General features: G+C 41.2%; 1 protein-coding gene across 3 annotated transcripts; it reads right to left on the bottom strand.

The window, feature by feature from the left end:
• Positions 1-1,808: 1,808 nt before the first annotated feature.
• lyar (Ly1 antibody reactive homolog (mouse)) lies at positions 1,809-22,083 on the bottom strand. Of its 3 annotated transcripts, none has more exons than XM_084705080.1 (8): positions 21,731-22,081; positions 21,501-21,615; positions 16,488-16,595; positions 16,287-16,370; positions 15,769-16,117; positions 15,415-15,480; positions 14,706-14,791; positions 1,809-2,082 (listed from the first exon to the last, which is right to left on the bottom strand). In XM_084705080.1, exons 1-8 carry the CDS (start codon positions 21,850-21,852, stop codon positions 1,945-1,947), a joined length of 1,068 nt encoding a protein of 355 aa, XP_084561206.1. In that variant the 5' UTR covers positions 21,853-22,081; the 3' UTR covers positions 1,809-1,944. The 3 variants fall into 3 exon arrangements, with proteins under 3 accessions (XP_084561206.1, XP_084561205.1, XP_084561207.1); XM_084705079.1 differs by lacking the exon at positions 1,809-2,082 and adding an exon at positions 6,869-7,266 and having other exon boundaries at positions 21,731-22,079; XM_084705081.1 differs by lacking the exon at positions 1,809-2,082 and adding an exon at positions 13,754-13,867 and having other exon boundaries at positions 21,731-22,083.
• Positions 22,084-22,155: the final 72 nt, after the last annotated feature.

Genomic DNA, 22,155 nt, shown 5'->3' on the forward strand with positions numbered 1-22,155 from the left:
TGCATTCTGTTTATATAGCATGGCCCGGGTTTCAATTTTGAAGTACATATTAGTTTGTGTTAGCAAACCTGTCGTCTTTCAACCTTCCATTGTAAATAGCTTTGGGTATTATTGATTTGGACTTGCCAAATATGGACATGCTGTGCCCGATTTGGAATTACTATCAGCATCAGCATATGCAAAATCAACAGACCACTCAACCAAATGTTAAGGTGGAAAAATGTGAATACAGGGAACATCTAATAACTATCATCATAAAGGTAATTTGAACCTCTTTATGGGCCTAAAAACACCATGTTAATGCGTGCAGGCTTGACAAACAGGTTTACTAATACCAATAGTATGCAATCTACAGTTACAGGTAAGCACTAAGCTGAATGAGGATCAGTGTTAAACTCCACAGGATTAGCAGAGGTTCATAAAGCTGAGGAGATTTCCTTCAGTATGACCCATCTAGTGTGTTTGTGTGTGCAGCAACTGTGTGCATGTCAGGTGTGTGTTAGTGGCGGGGTTGAAAAAGGCTGCTCATTCTAGCAGTGGAAAATCAGACAGCATTAAAACTTCACCTGCGGCTGACACCAGTGTCTTAAATCTATGGAGCTTCTGTGTACCTGGCCAAGTGAACCCTGTTCGGGGTGCCGAGGAATGTGCATTAGCCCCCGTCCCGTGTGAGAGTCAAATTCACCTCAGGTGCACCTCTTCCCCTTTCCCTCTCTCCTTCACAAACCCCTTCAAAATCCAATCTAGCAGATAAGGTACCATTTCCCAGCCTCGATGTGGGGTTGGAATGTGAAACAGAGCTAGTGTGCTCCACAACTGCCATATTATCCACTAGTGACACATTTGAGGATAATTTGTGCTAAGTGGCACTCTTGCTGACAAATAAGAAATAAAAAAGTGTATAATAACAATTATTAGTGTGTACAGTATATGTTGAAAAAAGTTGCATAACATGCTTGCGATGACCAATGAAAGATTCTATCCAAAGACCATCATTAAAACATTTGCGCTGTTTGTAGAAAATCTTTGTCTAAGAAGTTTGGGAAATAGAGAGGATACCATCTGATAGTCGCAAAAGAGTCAATGTAAGCATTCTCGATTATCTAAAAAACTGGGCCATCGATGAAGTTAAAATGCAGCAAGAGTATTGCTGAGGACCAAAGGACGCGCAGTATCATGTGTGCAATTGTTTCAATGAGTGGTATGAGACACAGATAAAAACTTGTTCGCCGTCAACGGGCACTGCACTAAGGTTCAGACACTGCACCATCTAACAACAATTCCAGTAATCTGTGTGTGTCTGTGGCATGATTATCTCAAGAACCAGGTTATGTATGAAGTTGAAACTCTTCTGGTGTTTTGCTCAAGATGATGAGCAAGAAGATGGATGAGCAGTTTTCACTTGTGAAAAATAAATGGCCTATATATACCAGTGCAGTGTCGGCCCCAATGCCAATGCTGCAGCTGGTGATTAAAATGTGAGTTGATTCGGTGTTCACTTAGTTTAAATGTTGTGCATATTCACATTAAAGGGATGCATGCAGTTGTTTTGCATAGGTTATAATTGTATAGCCAGTTTACCATTTACAGGCTAACTGACAAGGTTATTCAGCAAACTGTGAAATAGGGAAATGGAAGAGAAAGCACATTCTTAATTAAGCTAACCTGCGATTGGCAGAGCGATGGAGCTATGGATCATTCATTGCACTAGTTCTATCAAATAGAGGGTATGGGTAGTATAAGCTGCAGGTGCAAGGTGTCTAGTTGCAAGGTGTCTAGTTATAAATCCAAAGAAACTTTCTTGGTGCAACGAGAAACTATCAATATTTATTTGTCAAGTTCATCTCTGGAATTAATTGACTCATCCTGCATTTCATAATAAAGATTGTTTATCTTTACAAACATTACACATACCATATATGACAAGTTCTGGCACTGAACAGACTAGTTGATAAGTCGAACTTTATCTTTCAAAACTCGAAACTTGGGATTGTTACTGATCTTCTTGTTGAAGATTGCGCACACTTCCTCTTCCGATTTGAAGTTCTTTTCTCCGATGCATGAGTAGTACGCTGCCAAAACCTGTGAAAAATAAGATGATGCGAATCAGGTCAATTATCAAAATGATGAGAACAATGCCAGGTGTTATGAACAGCATAATGACAGTCAGGTGTAGTTTTTGTAGCATTGACCAAAATATAGCTTTCTGCAATACAGGGGCGCCAACAAGGAACCACAAAGTCTCTGGGGTGCCAGCTAAGGCAGTGGTGCAACGCACACATTTACAAGAATTTGGTATCTTGTTCACGCAATTAATATGGAAGTCGGTGAGGTCAGTATGACCATGTAGCTGAAATAATTCCATAATTGAGGAGTCAGGTGGCTGAGCGGTAGGGAATCGGGCAAGTAATCAGAAGGTTGCCAGTTCGATTCCCGGCTGTGCAAAATGACGTTGCGTCCTTGGGCAAGGCACTTCACCCAACTTGCCTCGGGGGAATGTCCCTGTACTTACTGTAAGTCGCTCTGGATAAGAGCGTCTGCTAAATGACTACATGTAAATGTAAATTGAGTAAGTTGCTGTTGCCTATAACCAGGTGTTCAAATCAGGGGTTTGACGGTACAAAATGTGGTGCGGTCATTTATCAGTCCGAAGAACGTGAAGAACCTACTTTAGTTTTTGAGAAGAACATTCTGGTCTTGATAGATTGTGAAGACAGAAAATGCAATGCATTGACTTCTGGGATGTCAGATGCATTCCCTCTGGCCAACTCACCAACCCATGCATCCTCAATAAAAAGGAGAATTGGTTTGCATTCTTGGTCAATTGCGTTCTTTGGTATGGAAACCGTACTTGGCCTTGAAAGAAGACGTCAAATGAGAAGACAAGAATGGAAAGAAATGCGGATTGATATACAGGCTGTGTGAAATGATGAGTAACCAGGCAGAGATTGAGACAAAATTAATTAGGCTGAAATGGAAGCTTGCCGATGTAGATTTAAAAAAAAATATATATATATCAAATATTCTCTCTCTCTCTCACACACACACACCACTTTATTAGGTACACCTCGCTACTACTGGGTTGAACCCCATTTTGACTTCAGAACTGCCTTAATTCTTGGCATAATTTCAACAAGGTGTTGTACAAATTCCTCAGAGATTTTGGTCCATATTGACATGATAGCATCACGCAGTTGCTACAGATGTGTCGGCTGTACATCCATAATGCGAACCTTCCGTTCCACCACATCCCAAAGATGCTCTATTGGATTGAGATCTGGTGACTGTGGAGGCCATTGGAGTACAGTGAACTCATTGTCATGTTCAAGAAAACAGTGAGATGATTTGAGCTTTGTGACATGGTGCATTATCCTGCTGGAAGTAGCCATCAGAAGATGGGTACACTGTGGTCATAAAGAGATGGACATGGTCAGCAACAATACTCCGGTAGGCTGTTGCGTAAACAATGCTCATTGGTACTAAGGGGCCCAAAGTGTGCCAAGAAAATATCCCCCACACCATTACACCACCACCACCAGCCTGAACAGTTGATACAAGGCAGGATGGATCCATGTTTCATGTTGACCCTACCAGCAATGTTGCAGCTGAAATCCCAACATCAGACCAGGCAACGTTTTTCCAATCTTCTATTGTCCAACTTTGGTGAGCCTGTGCGAATTGTAGCCTCAGTTTCCTGTTCTTAGCTGACAGGAGTGGCATCCTGTGTGGTCTTCTGCTGCTGTAGCCCATCTGCTTCAAGCTTCCACGTATTGTGTTTTCAGAGATGGTATTCTATTACCTTGGTTGTAACAAGTGGTTATTTGAGTTACTGTTGCCTTTCTATCATCTTGAACCAGTCTGTCCATTCTCCTCTGACATCAACAAGGAATTTTCTTCCACACAACTGTCCCTCATTGGATATTTTCTCTTTTTATGACCATTCTCTGTAAACCCTAGAGATGGTTGTGCGTGAAAATCCCAGTAAATCAGCAGTTTCTGAAATACTCAGACCAGCCCGTCTGACACCAACAACTATGTCACGTTCAAAGTCATTTAAATCCCAGTTCTGATGCTCGGTTTGAACTTCAGCAAGTTGTCTTGACCACGTCTACATGCCTAAATGCATTGAGTTGCTGCCATGTGCTACTTTATGTGAAATATAATTCACACTTCTGTCAGTGTGAAACTTATTATTGTATAAAATCCACAACGGATTGGATTTATGTAATACATCTGCTTGATTAATGAATACACTTCAAGTCAAACATAAATGCTTGTCACATCCCATAGGCGTTACAGTCTCAGGATTGCACCTGCGAGCATCTGGTACAACATTCTCCTCTGACTCTTGGGAACTATAAACTGTTGTTTAAATTATATATATACACAATTATTTTTTACATAACTTGCCTATGTGCAGTGGTGTGGTTGGTGGGCATTCTTAGCTTTTAAAAGATCCTCACCCTATGAAAACTCTGATGCATTAATGAAGGATCAAAAGCTCAAGCCTTCGGCGAGCACAGCCATTGTTCTCTAACATATATATTATTCTTTTTATTATTTTCCCAACGCTAAGAATCCCTCAATATTTGGACTACATAGACAATGCCGGTGTAAAAAGGTTTGTCTTGTTAGTGATTGCGTTTGCTTCTATTGGGACTTAAGTTCCGTTGTGCGGTTTAGGTTTTAAGTTTTTGTGGCAAAAAGTGCCTTGTGTGGCCAAAGGCCGTGTTCACACTTGACTTCTTTTTTTAGAAAAAAGCGACCTGAACGCCTTTTCAGAAAAGCGCTGGGTGACGTCAAGCGCCTTTTTGGCGAGAATTCTGTAACCTTAACAACAGGAATCATTAATTCTAGCCATACATTGTATTTTCCGTTGGTTATTTAATGACAGCTATCATGGCAAATTAAACGCAATTACTTACTATAGCTTTGGCGTTTGAGGAGGAGGGTTATGTTGAACAGCCAATACGCCGTTTATGGGTGCATGAAATCCTCCACAGTAGGGAGTCGCAGGGGGCATTCCGCAACCTGGTCTAGGAGCTCCGCCTAGACGAAGCTAGGTTCAAGTTGTTCTTTCACCGGGACAAGAGCCAGTTTGAGGACCTCCTCATGAGGATTGGACCAGCCATCTCAAAGATGCAGACGAAATTCAGGGAGACCATCAGCCCAGAGGAGCATCTTTGCATTTGTTTGAGGTGGGTAACATTAACTAACGTGAAAGAGGGAGAGACTGTGTCTGTGTGTTAGACAAACCCATGTGAAGGAGGGGGTCAAGTAGCCTACATAATTGGCATATTATGTACATCATACACAACAACCATGTTTTTTCCTAGGTATATGGCAACAGGGGACTCATACCGGTCCATTGCTTTCCACTTCAGGGCGGGAGTTAGCACTGTGGCTGGGATAGTTAGGAGTGTGTGTGAGGCCATTTGGGACTGCCTGTCTGGGAAGTTCATGGCTTTTCCCACTGAGGCTGAGTGGAGGAAGATTGCACAGGAGTTTCAAGCCATGTGGGCATTTCCTAATTGCATGGGTTTAATGGATGGAAAGCATGTAGTTATTGAGGCACCTCCATCAAGTGGCTCCTTGTATTATGATTACAAGGGGACATTCTCCATTGTCCTGTTGGCTGTAGTTGATGCCCATTACCGCTTCAGGGTGGTGGACATCGGTGCTACGGCAAAAACAGCGATGGAGGAACATTATCTGCCTCTGCCTTTGGGTCTGCCCTGCGGCAGGGGACCCTCAACCTCCCTGGGGATGCCCTTCTACCTGGAGCAGAGAACTTGGGGCCTATTCCTCATGTTTTCCTGGCCGAACGAGGCATTCCCCCTGCGGAGAAATCTCCTCCGCCCCTACCCTGGGCATAGCAGGGAAAAGCAAGTGTTTAATTACCGCCTCTCTCATGCCAGGAGAATGGTAGCGTGTACCTTCGGCATCCTAGCAGCCCAATGGAGGATATACCGGAGGGTGCTTGGTGTGTCACCACAGGTGGCCGAGTCAGCTGTAAAGACCACCTGTGTACTTCACAACTTTCTGCGGCAGGGAGGCTCACCAGACACACCTACTGGTCCAGCAGAACCATCTTCTGGAATGCAGAATATTGCCAGGGTTGGCAGCAACAATGCCAGCAGAGAGGCCATCACTGTGAGGACCAAGTTCACAGAGTACTTCTCATCTGGAGCTGGTCAAGTGCCCTGGCAGAACCGCCCCCTGCACATCCCACATTCCCTTCAGTAAACTGTTCAAAACTAATTCAGTTGAGGTGTGGTCTTGTGAGTTATCATTTAAAGAACAAATTAATCTGGTGCAGTGTAAGGCCGCGTTCACACTTTACTTCTTTTTTTTGAAAAAGCGCTGCCTTCAGCGCCTTTTTACATGCAACCCTATGGGAAAACAAAGCGGTCGCCTTTTAAAAACGTCTAAAAAAGCGCTGAGCCCGACGCCGTTTTGAGTTCAATTTTCAAAATTTTTCAGAAAAAAGCTGGGTGACGTCAAGCGCCTTTTTGACAGCTGACCAATCAGGACGTGGAGAGTAGGCTATGGCTAGGGCTCCTCAAACGCCAAAGCTAAAGCAAGTAATGGCATTTTGTTGGTCATAGTGGCTAGCTGTCGATAAGTAACCAACGGAAAATAACGGATAATAATATATCGCTAGACTATATGATACCCGTTCAGTTTACAAAATTCTCGTTAGAAAAAGGCACTTGACGTCACCCAGCGCTTTTCTGAAAAGGCGTTCAAAAGGCGCTGAAGGCAGCGCTTTTTTCAACAACAAAAAGTCGCGTGTGAACACGGCCTAAGTTGCAATAATGACTGCAAGTAATAGTAAATTGTAAAGAAGTAATATCACACAAGCAAGTAAAGTAAATATAATGATAGGTTTAATTGAATCAATAATGATTACAACAACAAATAGAATATACTACATTACTCTCCGAATTCTATGTCAAATAAGGCTTGTTGAAAGCGAAGCTTTGCCATGGCTTGCTTTCGAGGATCAAGGCGCTCAAGTGTGGGTGCCAGACCGAGGAGATAGTATTCGTTTTCTGTGTATTTGTTCTGGGCTTGGTCTAATCGAGAAAGTATTTGAGCTTGGTATGGGGTAATCTCTGGAGAGGCCTTTCTTCCACTAGACGTAGGTCTTGGTGAAGGCTCCAGGTGAGGACTTGGTGTACCAGTCGGTGAGGGAGGCAAGGTATCTCGGGTTACTTCAGACATCAGGCTAACTTCTAAATCTAAAGTTTCCTCAGTTTGATCCTGTATGAAAATGAAAAATAAAACCCATGACAGCACTAATTAGAACAACGTTTTCCAGGTTTATACATTTATTAACCCCTGCCTAATCATGTGTCCATACCGGGGCCAAATGCTGGTAAAATATGAGAGTGGCTGGTAGATTTTCAGACACAAAATAATGATTTACTGTACTATTGAGTGGCTGGTGAAGTTATATCTCAGCTGGTTAATTTTAAAGTAAATTTCTCACCCTGGTTCATACATAAACACTGATTTTCTGTAAGACACATTCCTAATAGCCTGCTTAATTACCTGTCCGGTCTCTGAACAAATGTTATTTAGTATAACGGTTGCTGACTGACAGATCAAAATTGGAGGTGGTCTCCCTGTCCTGGTTATAGGGCTCGAGGAATGCTAAAATGTCCAGGTATTTCCATTTCTTCTTGACTCCCCCCTCCGCACCACTCCTGGCCTTCTCCTGTTCTTCTCTCTTCTCCTTCCTGTATTTGTCTCTCAAATATTTCCACTTCTTACTGCATGATAGTCTTATGATAAAAATTAACCTGGCATAAGACTACTCACACGTTTCAGTTGAAATCCAAACAGGTTAGCTACCAGTCGTAATCTAGACACCCACCTCTAATGTATAGATTTATTGTTTAAATATTTTTCGATCTATAAAGGTTTAAATCGGTTTGTCACTTGTTTAATAGCTGGGACGGAAAAAGGTGGGGTTACGATATCAATGAATATTTACATTTTACATTAGCTCTATATTGTATATAGAATTTTAGAGCTATACAGTATACAGAATATACAGTAGGCCTATATGAATGAGATTTACGATGTACTTACCAGAAAAACCCAAAGACCTACCGATCTGTTCCCAGATGGACTCTTATTTGTATGTTTGCGTATCTTTTATTACTCGTATTAGTCGTATAACTGAGTAGTACGAAATGGCAATTATAAGTTGTTCGACCGGTAACTTGTCCATCTTGGTCTATTTTCGGTGCCCTGGTAACTACGGTAGGTTACTAGGGAAGGTACACGCATACCCTACTCTCCTCGTCCTGATTGGTCAGCTGTCAAAAAGGCGCTTTCTCAAAAGTTGAGAAAACTGAACACAAAAAGGCGTCGGGCTCAGCGCTTTTTTTGAAGTTTTTAACAGGCGTTTTTTTTTTTTAAAGCGTCTGCCTTTTTCGTTTTCCAATAGGGTTGCATGTAAAAAGGCGCTGAAGGCAGCGCTTTTTTCAGAAAAAAGTCAAGTGTGAACGCGGCCAAAGGGAACTCAGTGCTAGATTAACGTCACAACGTCAACACACGTTAGCAACAACACAGATACGACGTTCTAGTAAGACAGCAATATCAGCGAGCCCTCACCATTATTACCGTAGCTAAAAGTGTAGGACAGTTGAGGCTACTTTACGCTAGGTACCTACGAACATGTCTTAATCTGCTTGACAAGTGGGTTCTAGACAAGTGGGTTCCCCTTCGTTCTTTTGGTGTGCAATCTCACAAGCCCTACTTATAAATACTTATCTAGCAGGTCGCATATATCTACAGCTGGCAGCTGTTTCTTCCATTTTGCTCCTAGATTCAGACCTAGCCACAGTAAATTGTAGATCTAGCTAACTACTAGACCAGGGTTTTTCCTGCATAGAGAAAATGTTGGCGCTCGCCAAAGCTGTTTTCCCGAGCGCCAATGACAAATCCCGAGCGCCAAAGGCAAAAAAAAGTCTGCAATGAAGAAAAAAAAAAAAAAAAAAAAAGCAGCTCATCACGCGTGCAATGCATGTCAGCGAATATGTTCTCAACAGAGTATGTTTCAAGTAGGCTACAGCCGAACCCTCGTTCTGTTTTGATCAATAGTAATCGAGTTGATAAGCGTGTGTTCTTGTCTGATCAGTCTGCAACTGTGAGGTGAGAATCGACACCCAACGTGCACGAATACACCTGTACAAATACAAATGAAATTTCCACTCAATCCTGGAAAAAGTTTGATTTGCGATTTCAAACGCAGCCTCCATTGGTGTTCTTAACCTGGAATGATTATATATATAGTGCAGTGTTTCCTCTATGGCAAAATGTCTGCCGCCATCAGAAACCAGGCTGTACAAAATTTTTGAAATCACACGTGCAATACATGTCAGCGAATATGTTCAATAGTATGTTTCAAGTAGGCTACAGCCAAACCCTCGTTCTGTTTTGAGCAATAGTAATCGAATTGATAAGCGTGTCTTCTTGTCTGATCAATACGCAACTGTGATGTGCGAATGGACAAAGTGGCCAATTAACTGTCGTTCCGCTGCGAGGGCCAGCCCGACGTGCACGAATACACCTGTACAAATGCAAACGATATTTCCACTCAAAATGCTGACAAAAGTTTGATTTACGATTTCCAACGCAGCCTCCATTGGTATTCTTAACCTACAATGATAATATATAGTGCAGTGTTTCTTCTATGGCTAAATTTCTGCCGCCACGGTATCAGAAATCAGGCTGTACAAAATTTTTGGACGTCTATCAGGAGTGATTGTTAGAGTGCATGTCGGAGAATTGCATGGACACGCGCTTCACACCGCAGTTGAGATTGCGTATGTGCGTCCTTGAGAACTGTAAATCGTATAACTTATGTTGTAAGTTCATTTAAGCCTGTTATTGTGTAAGTCTATAGTTCTTGCAAATTTAAATCAAGTTAACTGGTGATTATTGTTGTTTGTTTTCTTCCCCTGCTAGCTAAATTGCACATGTCTATAGCGATTGCTGCCCTTGCTCAGGTTTGTATTTTAGGTGCATTATTATGCTGAAGTATTTTTTATTAATGAAAAGTGGGTTTATTGGTAATATTTGCTATAGAATGCTTAGCCTATCAAGATCAAATGAATCAAGCAGTGTACATGCTTCAGAGTGGCCTACCTTAATCAATAGGCTAGGCTACTGACCTTTTACAATAAGTTGTTATGTCAATTATTAATTGGCAGTATTTATGCCATTTAGAACATACTTTATGAGTGTAAGGTGTCTTTAAGTAGCCTAACTTTATTGCTTTAGGGGAAATAGGACGAACATATGTGTGTGTGTGTGTGTGTGTGTGTGTGTGGGGGGGGGGGATGTAAAACACCTGGGAATAAATACATTGATTAGAAAAAAGAATATATATATACATATATATATATTTATTTTTCTTTTTTTGAGCACTGAAGACCCATTTTGACCCAGGAAAAACCCTGTAGACTTATGCTGTGTGGGAATGGCAGGAACAAACCAGTCGAAGGGCGTACAAAAAAGCACACTCCACAATTTCCCCAGAAATTGAGGTAAAGAAAGGTACAATTTCCCCAGAAATTGTACCTCTCTAGTACAGATTTAAAAGACCATTGTGTTTGGGGGAAATACCTAAGAGTACACTCCGTCACAAAAATCGTGTTCCAACAGCACGGGGTTGGGAATAATATCAACGTTTCAGCCTGTTATGCTGACTCAGGACCCAGACAGCTTACAATAATTTAGGGAAACCATTCATTATTGATAGTAGTGGAAACTAGTGGAAATGTTAAAAGCTACCATATCCCAAGGTTCAATCAACTTTTTTTTTAAAGAATGACAGTGACAGTTGTAGTCATTTCATAAGCATCAAATTTAAAAACTTTTTACCTTTTTTAGACAAGCTAAACAAAGCTAGTTCAAGCAAGAGGGGCCAGTGGGCAATATTGGTCATATTCACTCTTCCAGTCATCCTCACCAACGTTAAAAGGGTGGTCTATTTAAGACCAGAAATACTCTGAGATTACTGCTGAGTAAGTGCGTTACAAATACTCAATTTTCGTTTTTCCCATGACCACCTCTTTCTTCACCCATGGCTCCATCTCCAGCTAATCTGTATTGAAAGTGAATTATGGATATCTTTGCTCTGCAACTGATGACTTGGGTTGGGTTTCTCAGGCAGAGAGCTGTCACAAAGCTGAACCATACCACCAAATAAAATGATGTGTATTACTAGTAATACTTATTACTGAACCTGATTCTAAGCAGAGATTGTACAACATGAGTTTGTCCAGATCCTATTTTACAACAAATGCAGGGATCCAATCAGGGGCGGAGCATGGGTTATCTCAGGGGGGGTTGAAACGGATTGGGGGGCCCCCTGTTATTAATATTTTGATGTGCAATAAAATATAACAAGTAACCAATGGCAACCTCTGTTGTGAACAGCACATATTTGCCTAATACATGTGTTCAGTCATCATAGCCCATAATGTGCGAACAAAATGTAGGCCAGTAGGCTCGCATTTAAGGAGCTAAATCAGGGCCAAATGTTTTGTTAATTCAAAAATGAAATCTTTAGTCGAAAAACTAAAGCTTGACATTGAAAATGTATGTTTTGGTCAAAAACTTGAAAAATAAAACCATGTATTCAAAGAAAAAAAAGGTACCAATTTGTTTTTCAAGTTGAATAAAATGTCGATTACATTTTGGAATAATTTTGGAAGTTATTAATTTTCATTTTTCACTTTCATATTTTCACAGTTTCACATTTCATGTTTTCAGATTCAATTTATTTATTTTTTTACAGCTTTTACAGCAGTTTTTTTTGTTTCAGACTTTTGGCCCCGATTTTGCGTAGGGGGCGTGGCTTCAACTGCATGCAAAACAGCGATTTGGCGTATATATGGCACGCAAAATAGATGTGTAAACCTGTGTCATAGATACACAGAAGTATGAGACTGTGTTGGCGGAGTGGACGCCATGCCGACTGCCGAGTCTTCTGTCTGTTAGGCTGTCACTCATAATTCCCGCCTCTGAGTTGAAGCCACGCCCCCAACGCAAAATCGGGGCCAAAAGTCTGAAAAATTATAATGATAATAATTTGAAGCCGTAAAAAAAAGGTTTTTAATCTGAAAACATAAAATGTGAAACTGTGAAAATATGAAAGTGACAAATAAAAATTAATAACTTATTCCAAAATTTTATTCAACCTGAAAAAAAAAAATTGTACACTTATTTTTTCTTTGAATTCATGGTTTTATTTTTCAAGTTTTCGACCAAAACGTACATTTTCAATGTCAAGCTTTAGTTTTTCGACTAAAGATTTCATTTTCGAATTAACAAAACATTTGGCCCTGATTTAGCTCCATAGCATTCAGCATTCATTAGAATCTCACAGACAGTATATTGTAAGCCTACACAAATCCATGGGTTTAATGATCTGTCCATTTACCAAATACATTATATTCAAATTCAAGAAGAGGTCAAAAGCCCCCCAAAATGACATTCAATACAGTAGCCTATAGTCATCCTAACAGTGACAACTTATAAACAAACATAGGACTATATAACAATTCTCATCAACAATTTGGGTCGAGCTACACACGTGAACCAAGCTCCCATGAAAAAAAACGAGTGCGCAACACACACGCGTGACGTGCACTGCAGTAGGCCACATACAGCCGGCATGTTACAATTGAACTAAAATTCCATTAGACTATAATCATTTTCTTTACGAACTGACATGTATTGGAATATTCAAAACCAGCAAACTCACAGCCTACACACAGGTCAAAACACAAACACATTTAACTTAAGTTTTACAAAGGCAGAATAGGCTATATGTAGACATGAAACATAGGCCACAACAAATACCCTTGTCTATTAAAATAATCATCTGTCTGTTCTTGTTTGCAAATCTGGCTATTATTAATGTCAATCTCGATGTCACTCTCAATGCACAGCAGTGCTAAGTTGGACAGCCGCTCCTCTCCCATGCTTGACCGCAAGAAACTCGTTATCAATTTCAGACGGCTGAAAGTCCTCTCTGCCACTGCTTATCGGAATTGTCAAGTAAATGTGATAGAGAATGGAAAGTTTGGGGAAAACACGGTCCATGTCGTTGTCAATGAGAAATGGTAGGATGCTGTGCGTGTTTAGTTAATGTTTTTCCATGCTCAGCTCACGGTACATATTAGCCTACGAAATGTAACAAATTCGTCAACTACATCATCGGCCTTAGTTAGGTCCTCCGATTAGAACTCTGCAAGCACTCTAACTTTCGAGCAGCATCGGGGTGACAAATCTTTTGGAAAATGTAGGCATATATATATAGTAAAATTGTCTACCATGGATACAATCAGTGTTGGGTAAGTTACTTCAAAAAAGTAATTAATTAGTCATTACTTTTTCAATTTTGTATTTAAAATACTTTTGTAATTACTCTGTCTGAAAAGTAATTTAATTACTCAATAGGTAATGTAATGCATTACTTCTTACAATCCCTATAAACCTTGACTGGATAGACAACAGAAAGCAGACTCTTTCAATTATTAAATACAAGTCAAACTTGGAATAGTTTAGCCTTTTAAAACATAGCCTACTAATACTTATCATTTTAGTAACACGTGTAACCTTCTTTTATCTTTAGTTACCAAACAATATGTGCATAACACAAAAGCTTAACTTTAAGTTAAACATGACATCACAAGATTCTACAGTAGACCTAAGCAGCAGTAGCATTTCTTCCTGCAATCTAGTCTGCAATGTTTTTAAACTCACCTTCAGACACTTTCTGCACTGATGATGTAAACTGTAACAGTTGTCTGCTTAACAGGTGTTGCTGAGGTGTTGTCTGTTGATGCCAAAGTAAATTCCTTATCTGAGAAAACGTTCATGGGGAATAAAACCCTTTCTGATTCTGATGAACATGGATCACAATTTTTTTTTTTGTCGATGCTGCCTTGTGATGTGCTTCAGTAGGTTACTTGTGCTAGCCGCAGCCGCATATTGTTTCTCCCCAGGACATAGCTTGCACTTTACATTAATGTTCTTGTCAACCTGTGACAAAAAGGTAAAGTACTTTGAATATTTCCGTTTGGTAAAACAGCAAGAGCTACTTGCTTCGGCCTAGTCCAAAATCTTCCACTTCAAACCACTAGAGCGCACGCTTATGCAGCAAAAACTCACGTCTCCCGTGCAACTACACTACAGCTAACGATTTTAAAGAGGCAGCGTTCACTTTTACCCTGAGAGCATACATTTAGATTCTTATTCAATATTGATTTATACAGAACTGCATGACTAATTTACAGTATGTAACTACGTACATTACAAGTAACTGTAATTAAATTACCTAAAAATGAACAGTAATCCCTTACTTTACTTTTTCACTGGATAAGTAATTTAATTACAGTAACGCATTGCTTAGTAACGCATTACACCCAACACTGGATACAATCAACGTTTTGTTGCCAAAGAGAAATTATGAAGAAAAAAAAAAACATAGATCGGGGGCCCCTTCGGGTGCGGGGCCCGGGGTTTTCGACGCCCCCACCCCCACCCTGGATCTAGTAAAATACATTTTAAAGCATTCACCAACTTTTGTCTCACCACTGTGTGAAACCCAGTATGAAGTTAGTGTGATTTACAATACATTTGTATTGGTGTGGGTTAGGGGAAAGTGCATGTACCTTCTTCCTAAGTTTCTTCACAGAGAGACCCTCCTCTGGTGATTGTCTGAGGACTGCCTTGATTGTTCCCTTCCAATTGAATTTACCTTGGAGTCAAAACATATCATGGATCATTGTGGTTGTATAAAACTTGATGCTTGTGATTCTTTGTTAACTTCTCATCGTTGTCCCGTCACGTGTAAGAACATAATAATACTGCCCCTTAGTGGATACAAGGCCTGCCTACAGATCTACCAATTTGTTTTGAGCTGAGATCTGAACATTTTTGCCTTTATCAGCTTCATTCGACAGAAAGAGAGACAAGACGGGGAGATGTATGGGGGGGAGAGAGAGAGGGAAAGACATGGAGACATTTCCAAAACCGAAATCAAACCTGGGCTTCAGCATTTTAAGGCCTCAGCCCATAAGGAACTCGCCCTACTTGGTGAGATACTAGGGTGCAACTGAAATATTTGTATACTACAGAGATTTTTACATCCTATTTACATTTAATGTTAAAATGCACATTTTTACAGGCTACCAACAGGAAAAGCCATATCAGGTTATGTTATGTGTGCAAAAAGCATGCCTAGTGTCATGGCCCTACTCAAAACTGTACCAATATTCCAAAGAACTACTAAGAACACCTCTTTTATAACAATACTTAATAAGACCATTACAAATTGAATCATAACTTAAAGTCTATATTGCATTCTTGGGGGAAGGGTACCTTTAGAACCTGCTTCACTATGAGATTGCTCTGTCGGTTCCTCAGCAACTTCTGTGTTTTGGTTATCTGTTGAGATGAAAAGAAGAAAAAAAACACGCTAAAAACTGTATCTCATTCCATGGCTTCCATTAGGCATAGCTACTCCAATCAAATGAGGCACTTTTGACTCCCAACTCAAACAGGGTGTCACTGTCTCACCCACATGGAAGAGGTACCATCACCTGCCACAAATCAGATCAAATTAAATATCACACAAATACGTACAGGGAATGTCCGTCTTTACTTTAAGTCGCTCTGGATAGGAGCGTCTGAAATGTAAATGTAAAAACTGGTTGAAACTATTGTAAACGGCACCTTCACAACTATCCTTGGTTTTCTTCTGTTTCTTAGGAGATGTCCATTCTCCAGTGTGCCCGTTCTCCTCTACACCCTCCTCCGCAGAGCTTCTCTTCCTTTTCTTGGCCTTTCCTTTGTTGGCCTCCTCCTGCTGATCTTTTGAACCATCATTCTCCTGACCTTTCTTGATTTTCCCACTCTTCTTCTGTCTTGCCTCCTTGCGCTCTCGCTTGTTCAGCTTCTTCTTGTCAGGAGCCAGCTCCTCTGGAGCTCCATTTTGGTAAGTTGGTTGACTTCCATTGGTGTCTGCCTTGTTTTTGGACACAGGATGCTTTGGTTCCTCCGTTTTCTTAAGGACTTCAGGAGGCTGATGGCATTCATTAAAGACATAATTATCTTTCAAAGTGCCTCTTATCTTAGCCCCTAACTGTAATCAGATCAGTTTGCAATTTGGAGATCCTTATGATAATCTTAAAGCATATATGTGGTGGTTGTAACTAAAATGACAGACTCGTTGAAGAGATAGTCTTACTTACATTGTCGGTAGTTGCTGAACAGATGTCCCACACTTGGGCATGTAAAGTAGGGTTGAGAATCTTTAAACTATTTCTCATCCAGTTCTGAGGAGAACATTTGCAATCCAAAAACTTTAACAAGCTGATATTTTTATTGTTGATAAATGACAAATCAATGTTGTGCTGCTAATAATGTCTAACAGGAAGCGTGAAACAACCAACCTGAAACTTTGCTTTTTTTCGTGGAACATTGTCAAACGAACTGACTTGCTGAAGAACGTCTTTCAGCATGGCGTTGACTCCTTGTTTATTCATGGCTTCGTGGATTCTCTGAGACAAAACAAAATAAGTAATTTACCAAATGTAAAATTGTCTACCACAAATGACCATGAACTAATTACCAGTTTAATTAGAAGCACATCCCATTCCATAAGTAGTTATTGACTAAGTTATACTAAACTGCAGGAATATCATGGTGTGCACAATCTCCAAATACGAATAGAATAATTGACGTGTGGGTTAAAGGCACACTTTTCATTCAACACACACCTTAGTACACAGCCTCAACTTCATATCTTATCTTAGGAGTCAATGATTAGCCTGGCTCTGCCCTCCTACGTACTTCCGCTCAATTTGGATTTTGCTTCTGTACTAGGTCTGGGATTTCAATGCATCAGTAGGTTTTCAGAAACAAATTTTTTGTAGGTCCATTCAGCGAACAGAAGAAGTGGCTGAGAACGATGACATAGGATGCATTAGTTTGCGTTGTAGTTCAGTAATGGCGGCCGAGAAAGATGCGCGCGAAGCTATTCTGCGGTTGTGGCAACGCCACAGAATATCCATAAGTTAAAGCCGGAACAAGAACAATCCTTGCTGAGTTTTGTTGGTGGTCATGATGTTGTGGCCTTCCTCCCCACGGGGTTCGGGAAAAGTTTGATTTTCCAGCTACGGCAGCTAGCTCCGTGGTGAAGAGTTGGCTAAGGCGAACGCTAGCAATTGGTTATGGCAGATCAGAGTGGCTATGGGCAGATCCAATAGTTTTAAACTTCAACAGAGTACCCGCCTTCAAGGAAGTTAACGCTTGTCAATGGAGCGATCCCAGATAGTGATGGGAAGTTCGAATCATTTTACTGAACGAACGAATCGTTTGTTTCCTCTAGCTACCAGCACAGAGCCTATGCAGGTCACGTGAAAAATTATCCAAAGACTCGTAGAAAGCAAGCCCCACCCCTCGGCTTGAAGCAACGGCCCCGGTGGATGTAGGTGGTAGTGCATTTACAGTTAGAATAAAACGACCGGAAGAGTCGGAAACCTATTAACTCCAGTCAACATTTACAAAACTATCTCCCCCAATAATTTTTGATGGCAACTATATTATGTTAAGCGCGAGCATATTGTTGACATGTCTATCTGGAGCAAAGACGAAGATTCATACTTTAACTGTTAACCACAATCGGAAATTATATATATTTAAATATTAGTCTTGCCTTCAGAAGCTTTTGTTAAACACACCCATTATTCTTTTTTTGATCGTGTCATCAAGCCAGACTGCTTTTGTGGGACAATGAAGGTCCTCAGTGACTATGTTTCACCCCCACTTACATTTGATGGAAACGTCTTGTAGCCTATATGGTTCTGTGAATAAGCCCCTTTCAAAGGCAAATGTTCAATAAAGTATATTTTAGACACAGTTCTCATATGTGATGAGTTCCGTCTAGAATAGCCCTATATTTAGCCCTATAGCCCATTTCTAAAAAACAAGTGTAAGGAATACTATACATACAGGAATACTATACTATACATTTCCGTTAAGTCTGCATCATGTCTCTGATTCCTAACGGACTTTCTGCCCATAGATTCTGCCACTGCACTGCCTTACGGTGCGTTCACACTGCAGCCGGGCGGGCAGAGCGGGGCGTCGGCTTCCATTCATTTTCAATGAAACCAGGCGTTGACGCCCGCGTAGGGCATTGTGGGAAGGCGAGCGGGGCGGCGAAGGTTGGATTTTCTCAACTTTATGTAAATGAGGAACGTGAAAACGCCAGCGATGGCCAATCAGGTTGGTAACGTAGCAACTGTTGGTCATGGTAAACATTTCTAGGTTTGACAATTTCAAGATGGAAGATCAACTCATCGTATGTGTGTCTTCATACCCAGTATTGTATGATACGTCTATGTTCAATTACAGAGATGTAAACACAAAAAATTATGCCTGGCGCAGGGTTGCTGAGGTTGTCGGCGTCCCTGGTGTGTTGTATTTTGTACTTTAATTCAGTTTTTCACATTACGTAACTTTCTTCTGTGCTAGCTGCATAATCTAGCTAGCTCACCCGGCACACGATTGACATTCAACGCTGAAATGCTGGCTGGCAGCCACTCGCTATCCATACAGTGAATGTGTAGAGGCAAGTCATAATCTAGCGAATGATTTGCACAGATTTCGAGTAATATAATAAAAGGTTACACATGTCAACGTTTATGTCTGATGTATCTTTTTTTCCAGCCGGAACAAGACCCGTTACATAGAGTGCGGGTGGCATTTAATCTTTCACTCGGCCTAAAAAAAGTGTGGAAAAAGATAACCTATAGTGTGCTGAAGATAAGATCATGTCAGATCTAGAAAGCGTGTCGGATTCTTGCTTAATGTGTGTAAAAGTTGTATTTTGTCTGCACATTTGCCATGACATTATACGAACTACAACAGTGATTTAAGAGAACTACAGCTCTGAATGAATCTGTCTGGCACGCCCCGGAGCGTGGTGCACTGTGGGAAGGCCGGCGGTGCTGAGCGGTAAAAAAGTCTGCAGTGTGAACGCACCGTTAGGCCAGAGCCTGTTTAAGGAGAGCCTTGCCACTCCCTATTAAGCCCCATTGTACCGAATTTGGCTGCAGTTCCACCAGAGTTCCACTGTGGGTGATCGCAAGCGAGTGCATGTTGAATGGGAGTCTATGGAGCTAAACGGCTAAATTTGTCTCTTTCGCCTGATTGTCGTTGAAAAATCTCAGATTTGATTGTAGTTTATGCATGTTCAACATGGATTATAGGTCGAAAGTTGAATGAACGAGTACTCATGTCCTTTTGATTTCTTACATGGTGAGTCGTTGTTGCCCATAACACGCTAGCATTCTGCTAATAAATGCTGATTGTTTAGTGAAGAACTGATACGACCAGAGCTCCCGCTTGATGGCATCCGAAGCGGAATCAGAATGTCAGAGAATAAGCAACATTAGCAACAACATTAGCAAGCCAAAACTCTTTCTAGCATGTGTATTGACAGGGAGAGCCTAACCTGTCAGCTGCGTTGTCGATGCCCTGAGAGAAAAAAGTAAGTGACCAGAGCTTGCCGTCAAGCAGTAGCTCTGGTCGTACGATGTGTATGACGTCAATGACATTTTCAAAAGCTTTTTAGAACAGAAAGGCGACTTTCAAAAGATCTAAAACCCGGCAGTGTGTATTTTTTTGGCCTCCCCTTTCGAATTGAGAATTCAAATTACTGGACAAAAAATTATATCCTGAGAAAAGTGGATTTTGAGGGGTACCGCTCCATAGACCTCCATTCATTCTGCACTCGCTCGTTAGCGCCCTCACATGGAATTTCAACCAGTTCAGAACCCGGAAGTTTCCAGAGAGTGGCAGTTCTCTCTATATTAGACATTCTCTGGTTAGGCTCTAACAGTGCGTGTCCACTGCAGCGACGCGATGCGAGCGACAACAAGTTTTCCATTCATTTTCTATGGAGTCAGGCGAATCGCTTGCGTGGTGCATTGTGGGTAGCGACGCGACGCGATTCAAGCGATTCGAGTTGAGATTTTCTCAACTTTATGCTAATGAGGAGCGATTTTCGCTAGCGATGGCCAATCGGAGTGTTTTCTTGTTTCTCGTAACGTAGAAACCATGGTAAACATTTCTAGCTTTCTAGGTTTCAAACTGGAGGAGAAACTAATTGTTTGTGTGGCTGCTTACCCAGTCCTGTACGATACATATCTGTATTCGTACAGAGATGTTAATACAAAAAAACGATGCATGGCGCAAGGTTTGCCGAAGTTGTGGGTGCTTGTACTTTCAAATTCAGTTTAGTCACATTACGTAACTTCGTTCTGTCCTAACTAGTTAGCTAGCCGGGCTGAAACTCCCTATCGTATCGGCAGATTAGCAGAGATTGAGGAATATAGAGTAAAACGTTTTTTTACATATGTCAACGTGTATGTCTACAGTATTAAACAGTTTTATATTTTGTAAACAAGTTGTATTTTGATCTATGTTGCAACTACGTAAACCCAAGTCTGCACACTTGGCCATGACAACTACAACAGTGACTTTAGAGAACTACATTCTACATTAATCTGTTTGAAACGCCCCCGAGCGTGGTGAACTGTGGGAAGGCAAGCGATGGCAAGCGATTCGCGTCGCTGCAGTGGACACGCACTGTTAACCATATAAATCTATGCTCGCGACTGGTTGTCGCAAAGTATGACGTGTACAGCTAGTTGCAAGTGTGCACGAGGTCTCGGAGCTAGGGAAAAAAGAGCCACTGTTTAAAGCTAAACCAGAAGACACGGAAGTGGAAAGATGGCCGCGTCCTGTCTCGCGCTCTCACTGCGGAGCAAGAACTTCGCCACTGAGCACTTTTCATAGAAATGAATGGGGACGCCATCTTGGAAGACAAAAGTAGCTTACTCTAGTTATATTAACTCTATGGTAGAAAGACCGAGTCGGGAAATGAACGAATCGTTCGTTTCCTCTAGCTACCAGTACAGAGCCTATGCAGGTCACATGGAAAATGATTCAAAGACTCATACCCAAAGACCAAGTCGGGAAATGAACGAATCATTTCTGTTTATTTGAACGAGCCTATGCAACGAGTAGTACCTGCAGAGCCGGAGACCCCGGAGAGCCGGAGAGCTGCAGTTTCAGGACCTCCGTTTCAGGACCGCAGTTCTAGGACCCTCGTTTTATCTGACAGCGCCATTGTATGCAACAGTCCTAATGCGCGGCCATGAGAAAATGAACGAATCACTCTTTGAGAGGACTCCCGAGTCTTTGTAAAGATTCGTTCAAAATGAACAAATCGTTCACGAACGACACATCACTAATCCCAGACCCTCTGTACAAATGAAATGTACGACGGTCTGATTAGGACCAGGCTAGTCAATGATACCATCCTAAACAAGTATCACCAACTGTTGTACTGTTGGCGACTGAAGTGCGACGTAAAAAAAAAAACTATGATCTACCTGAATCCATTGTTGCTGTTTTAAATCCCCTTTATTTGACTTGGCCTCAAAGCCTTTGCCTCCATACTTCTGATCCTCAGTGATGCATTTGATGTGGTTCTTGTAGTCTTCTTCCCTGTTAGAAAATAATCGCAAAAAAAATGTGTACGGTGGTTAACACTTCAAGATGAACATAGCTAGGTTAAAAATCAACATGTCGCGTATGAAATACAACATTGTATTCCATTTACCAGAAGTCTTTCCCGCAATCTATGCATGATAACATTTGGCAACCCCGGCACATGTTCACATGTTTATCGACTTGAGCTTTCTTTAGAGATTCGCCACATGCATTGCAGGTAAAGAAAACCATGGTCTGAGGGACTTTCTGCTTTCCGACAGCACTACAAACAAGCCAGACAACAAACTTCGAGTCGATTGTAAGAACCGCTTAAAAAAAAGTATATACACAGCTAGTATACACACAGCTAGCTCAAAAAAATATTGAGATACCGATACGTCGACCACCAAAACTTTTCAATTAACACATGACGAGCGTATCTTGAGGAAGTGTAACCAGCTCTGGTGTAACGTTATTTACCCTCCGCAAAAAGTATTTCTGTTCCGGGTTAGGAGACGGAAGTTCGTTTTGGTATTGTGTTGATATAAACACGTA

The sequence above is a fragment of the Hypomesus nipponensis genome, chromosome 9, assembly GCF_054491055.1.
Source record: "Hypomesus nipponensis isolate SF chromosome 9, ASM5449105v1, whole genome shotgun sequence".
In the NCBI taxonomy this organism is placed as follows: Eukaryota; Metazoa; Chordata; class Actinopteri; order Osmeriformes; family Osmeridae; genus Hypomesus; species Hypomesus nipponensis.

Bases quoted from the DNA above. Each gene is read 5' to 3' on its own strand.
- lyar (XM_084705079.1), bottom strand. From the start codon at position 21,852: ATGGTTTTCTTTACCTGCAATGCATGTGGCGAATCTCTAAAGAAAGCT. The intron at 16,596-21,500 runs GTAGATCATAGT...GTTTTGTCTCAG, and splicing joins AACAGCAACAATGGATTCAG to AGAATCCACGAAGCCATGAA. The intron at 7,267-14,705 runs GTACATGCACTT...ATTTTCATACAG, and splicing joins TGAAGAAACTTAGGAAGAAG to GATCAAACTGAGGAAACTTT.